Source organism: Mastigoproctus giganteus, chromosome 11 (genome assembly GCF_048544385.1).
Source record: "Mastigoproctus giganteus isolate SK-2022 chromosome 11, ASM4854438v1, whole genome shotgun sequence".
NCBI lineage: Eukaryota > Metazoa > Arthropoda > Arachnida > Uropygi > Thelyphonidae > Mastigoproctus > Mastigoproctus giganteus.
Genome location: NC_143585.1, coordinates 153,894,031 through 153,900,030, shown reverse-complemented (window position 1 = coordinate 153,900,030; position 6,000 = coordinate 153,894,031). Strand labels below are relative to the sequence as shown.

General features: G+C 34.0%; 1 protein-coding gene across 1 annotated transcript in view; it reads right to left on the bottom strand.

Annotated features, from left to right (window-relative positions):
* Window positions 1–520: 520 nt before the first annotated feature.
* LOC150078522 (apical endosomal glycoprotein-like) overlaps window positions 521–6,000 on the bottom strand; it is a 146,338-nt gene continuing 140,858 nt past the window's right edge. The window contains exon 7 of the mRNA XM_090384592.1: window positions 521–531. Coding sequence (XP_090240718.1) covers window positions 521–531 — 11 coding nt within the window. The remainder of the gene's footprint in view (window positions 532–6,000) is intronic.

Sequence of the window (6,000 nt, the reverse complement as noted above, 5' to 3'; positions counted from 1 at the left end):
GGACAACCGCCCCCACAGTCTCCCCCGAGCCACAGCACTCCCATTAGTTTGAGCATTTTGCTTTGCTGCTCTGATCTGAGTCATGATTTCTATTCAATTTCAAATAAAATTCCAATGCAAAATATAACCCTAAACTTATATCCCAACGCAGCTATAACACTATATATATATGTATTTCAGTATGGAATATTATCTCCAAGTTACGTTATATGACTTTCTTATCTCCTGTCAAGTTATATATTAATTTATAATGTTACGTTTGTAAAAACTAGGTCGTTATATGTATTTAGTTAAAAAGTGCAATTTAATTGACAATGAATTTAATAAGATTAATAAATTTTACTGATTAATTGATAATACTATACTCGCTATCTAGCTTTACGTTAAACCTTACACTATATACGTTGTATTGTATAACGATGGCCACAAGTTAGGAACGGTATATCTATGGACACTACGTATTAAATACTTTCAAAATCGCGCTATCTAAATTCAAATAAACCATGGGGCTTGACAAGGTCTATAAGCTACCTGTAGAAAATAATTTAATATAACAATTAAGTCAATAAAACGGCTAAATATAATTAAAACCTTAGCGTTCGTGGGAGCTGCAAAACTAGTCCAATACGTTGATTAGATACCTTTACCGATACTAAGTAATAACCTACAAAATATCTATCTAAGTACAAATTAAACTAAGTACGTTACTAGAAATATAAAGAACTTCTAGAGATTAAATTAATATGCCAATTTAAGTCAATAAAAAAGCAAAAATTTAAGAAAAACTTCTCTATTAGCTCTAATCATAAAAACTTCACCTGTTCACGTTTACTCTCGTACTCAAATAAAAACGTGTTCATGTATACTTGCATTACACTAATTTTAGGAGTATTTTAACTAAATTTGATGTACTGATTAAGTCATCAAATGCAGACATTGTAGGGATAGTGGGGAAGTGGTGTCACTCAAACATAAGTGATGCTGAATTTGAATATAGGGAGTACAATGTACACAGGAAAGACAGACAGGACAGGAAGGGGTGGAGGGGTTATGCTCTTAAGCAGCATATTAAATCTAAAACAGTGTATCCAGTTGATATAGGTGATGGATGAGTGCAATGTTGAGTCATTTGGTGTGATATCAGCACTGAGAAAATGAATGAAATTGAGAGTGGGACTCCATTATAGGTTTAATGACTTAACTATTTCTCTGTATACCAAACAGCTATAGAGGGAAATAGAAGAGAGGCAACAAGAAGAAGCAATACTTCTGATCTGGCTATCAGCAGTGATTCTTCATCCATTAAGAATCTGCAGGTAAAAGACTGCTGAGTGACAGCAAACACAGTGTTCTAATGTTGAACTTAATTAAAGACATAACTACTATCATGGGTAGAGAGGAAGACTGCTTTTGTAAGGGTGATTACAGCAGTCTCAGTCAGTTTTTAAATTTTATGCAGTGGGACCACCTGATGATATTACCAACAACAAATTCTAAATGGGAAGCATTTAGGAAAGTAATCATAGAAGCTACTAGGCTGTTCATGAAAATAACAACAATGAAATACTGTTCATGGCTTAGACCTAAATGCAAATGAACTACTGAAGCACGTGGCAGAGAAGAAAAGTGCATGGGATGCATATAAATTATCAGGTGATACAGAAGCTTACAGTATATAAAAATTAATCTGTAATAAAGATACAAAATAGGATAAGCAAGCTAAGGAAAATTATGGCAAAGAATGAAAAAAAAAAAAAAAGCAGAAAATATTTCTGATTATATTCACAGTAGAATGAAGTAGTTGAATCACATTGAGCCACTTAATATCAATGAATCAACTGCTTATGACTATGGTTGCTGACAAATTGAATAGCTATTTTGCAATAACATTCACATATAAGGTATTCCTTAGGGGACGGAAGGCCAAAAGTTTATCAACATTAATGGGGAGCTAAGTGACTTTGTTTGTTGTTGTTGTTATTATTTGGAGCATTAGCAACTAAGGCCATATTGCTCTGGGGATATGCGGTGGTCATTCTCTGACCTTTCCGCATCCTCCGTATTTGGTGGTGACGGGCTCGAACCCCGGTCTAATCAAGAAGCGTGTGTGCTACGCACTACTTCTCCTGCCCGCCTGGCTACGGAGGCGCCATCAAGTGACTTTGTGATAACTGAAAGGAAAGTGGAGGAGAAATTGTTAGAGCTGAAATAAAAAAGGTACTTCGGGTGGATAGAATCTATCCAGTTATATAAAAGGAGGCAGCAAACAAGGTAAACAAGCTCCTAGCCATAATTATGAGAGCATCCTTAGATTCAGGGGAAGTATCTATGGACTGTAGATGTGCAAATGTGACCCTAATTCATAAAGGGGATCAAAAGGTGACATGAGTAATTACAAACCTGGTAGCTTAACATCTGTTCGAGGGAAAATAATGGAGTCACTGGTTAAAGAAGTAATGTAGGACCATTTGGACAGGAATACAATTATACTTCACTCACAGCATGGATTTGTTAAGGGGATATCTTGTTGAGCCAATCTGATAGGATACTATGATGCAGTAACCAATGAAGTGGATGCAAAAAATAATTTTTACATCATATGCTTGTATTTCTGGAAGGCTTTTGATACTTTTGCACATAAAAGACAGCTGTACAAACTGGAGCAATATGGCATTAAGGATAAGTTCCTGCTATGGATAAACAGATGGTTAAGTGAAAGAAGACTGAGAATGGTTATGAGAATGGGCACTGTTCTTCATGGACTAACGGTATCAGTGAAGTTCACCAGAGTTTAGTGCTGGGCCCATTGTTGTTTCCAATATTTATTAATGATAACGATGAAGGGATACCAGGCTTAATGTCTAGGTTTGTGGATGATACAGAGGTTGGCTGTGTGGTTAACAACAGTAATCAGTGTGAGCTACTGCAACAAAATCAAGGAAAATTGGGTCAATGAGCTAAAAAATGGCCACTGAAGTTTAACATTGACAAATGCAAGATTCTGCACATGGATAGCAGTAATCCCAGAGTAACTTATCAAATGTGTGGTACTACCTCAGGGTAGTGGAAAATGATAAATAAAGACCTGGAGATAATTGTGCAGTCAAATATGAAATTCTCTGAGCAGTGTAGACATGCTGCCAGGACAGCTCAGGGGTTTAGTGAGTGATGTACAGAAAATGTGCTAGCAGGAATAAGGAAGTGATTACCCTATCGTACAAGGCCATAGTGAGGTTGCATCCTGAGTAATATATACAGGTCTGGAGGAAACATGTAGATCTTCTGTAATGGGTGCAGAGAAGGCCAACCATTGGTGAGGGAACAAAAGAGTCTCTATCTAGAAAGGTTTCAGTTCTGGAAACTGTGGTATCTGGAGACTAGGCACCTGCAGGGTGATCTTACTGAGGTGTTTAAGGCTTTGAATGGATTGAGTAAGCAGAATATTAATGGCATTCTTCCTCCTGCCGAGACAACACACACTGGGGGGGGGGGGGAAGATAAATTCAAGTTGAGGAAGAATAACTGCAGGTTAGATATGCAGAAGTTTGCCATACTCCAGCAGGTAGTTGATTGTTAGAACAGGCTTCCATCTGTTGTAATGGAAGTAGAAAGTATGAATAAATTCGAGGAAGAACTACACAGATTCTTATAGGATATGGATGGAGGGTGTGTGTATTTCTTATTTTTTTGCTTATGATATATAAACTTGCTTTCTTGAATTGTTTGCCACTACTACTACTACTACTACATATCTGGGTAGGATTGTTGATACTTTCAAATTTAATCCTAGCTCGTGACTTTTTACTCACATTGCCCCATGCTCAATAAGTCCTCAGATTTCCTACTCTTAACGTCATTAGTTCTCACAGGTACAACAATATCACCTTTCATGCCCTTAAAAATCATGAAAATGATATCTTTTCTGCAATGATATCTCTTCTGCTACTTGTGCCACTGGCACAGACATACCCTGGTCCTATTCCACTTTCCTTTTTGCACAATATATTTCTTGTTTCCCTCCATTCTCATATATTTCTCAATTCCCTCCTGTCGGACTAGAGAATTCTGCCTTGACAATTGTACATGCATTGTACATTGTACTTCTATGCATTGTTACATTTATTTGCCAATGTCTGATTATATAACATTTTCTGTTGACTGAAATTTATATATCACAACTACATACAATGAGGATGTCATCTTGTTAAGATTTTGCAATACTCAGAAGTTTTTTCATATATATAACTTCTGAAATGTTATGTTGTATTTCTTTACTGAAGATGTTAATTAGCTTCACACCACACAATCCAATGACATATCACACATTATAAAAATAAATCCAATTTTAATACAGTTTTATTATTTATTATTATTTTGTGAAAAAAAAAGAGAAAAACTGAGTGTAGCCTTTTTATCACCAACTATATTACAATGGAGAAGGATCAAACTACAAAGGGTCAGATCAGTTCTCCATCATAAATTCAGAGAGTTGGCAGCTATGCCTTACACTTAAACATGACAAATTGTAATAAATTTGAATATAGGTTCAGAAACAAATGAAACTAATCTTAATTTTTCAATTTTCAATATTTTAATGGGTTATACTGAACACTGATTTTCTACAATGTATTATTTAAGAGCACATATTTAAAAATCAAAATGCTAAATGACTTCTAGCATTTAGCACTTTGTTTCCATAAAACTATCAATCTGTTAGATTTAGACCACTATTCTGAAGGCAAAAATAGAATGTACATTAAAGCATAACTCACCTGGCATATCTTCCTCAGGACTAATGGTAACAACTTCAGCTATATCAATTAAACACAACAAAAAAAGAAATTATATATATATAACAGGACTATACACAAATGCATAATACATACAAAAAACAAACAAACACACATAGACATATCTGTGCATATACCGTGTATGTAATATATATATATATATATATATATATCCAATATTATAAATTAAATAAAATAAAACATAAGCCAGTAGTATGGCAAAAACTGTAGAGCGAAAATTAACATAAAATAATCCAAATAAACAAACGAACGAAAAAAAGAATAGACATAATAGTAGCCCGATAACCCTTGTATAATTTCGAGTTTAAATAATATAATTCAATGATAGTATATATATATATATATATATATATATATATATATATAAAATGTAATTTAAAGTCAAAGTTACAGTTGAAGAAAAAAATAAAAAAATAAAAAATAAATAAGCAACGTATGACAAAAGCACCAAAACATGCAAAGCAGTAGTAAAGGATGTAAAAGTGTACAAGCATGTAAAAATAGATAAATCTGATAAAGTTTGCATAGATGGAGGCGAAACTTACACAAAGTGCCAAGGATCAGAAGTGTAAAGATAGTAGAAAAATGAAGTATTGTAGATTTTAAAGCCAATTTGGAGGTGAAGGAACTGTAAAGTAAAATTATTAATACCAAATGGTTAAACAAATTAAAGTAAAATATAATAAAAGGTGGTAGAGCTGTCATCAGATATGGGTGGGCAAATTTAGTTATAAGCTGAATATAGGGATGGCAAAAATGCAAAGTCTGATGTCAGCTGAAGTAAATATTGATACATGGTCAGCTAATTCACCAAGGGACCACATCTGACCATGTATCAAGAAATGTCTTACAATACTTGTCCATAACAGTAGAAGAAAAGAAATAAAGCCAAAAAGAATAACATTACAAGAGACATATGTGCTGCTTTATCCCTTGTAATTTTATTCTTTTTGCTTTATTTAGCAAAAAGAATAAAATTTAGAAATGCAGTTCCAGATGGTCAGGTGTAGTCCTCTGATGAAATACCTGACCATGTATCTATATTTACTTTAGCTGACATCAGATATTTGCTATTCCTGTTTTCAAATAACTAAATTTGCCCACACATATCTGATAATAGCTAACCCACCTTTTATTTTATTTGTTTAATCATTTGGTATTAATCATTTTACTTTGCAAGTTCCCTCTT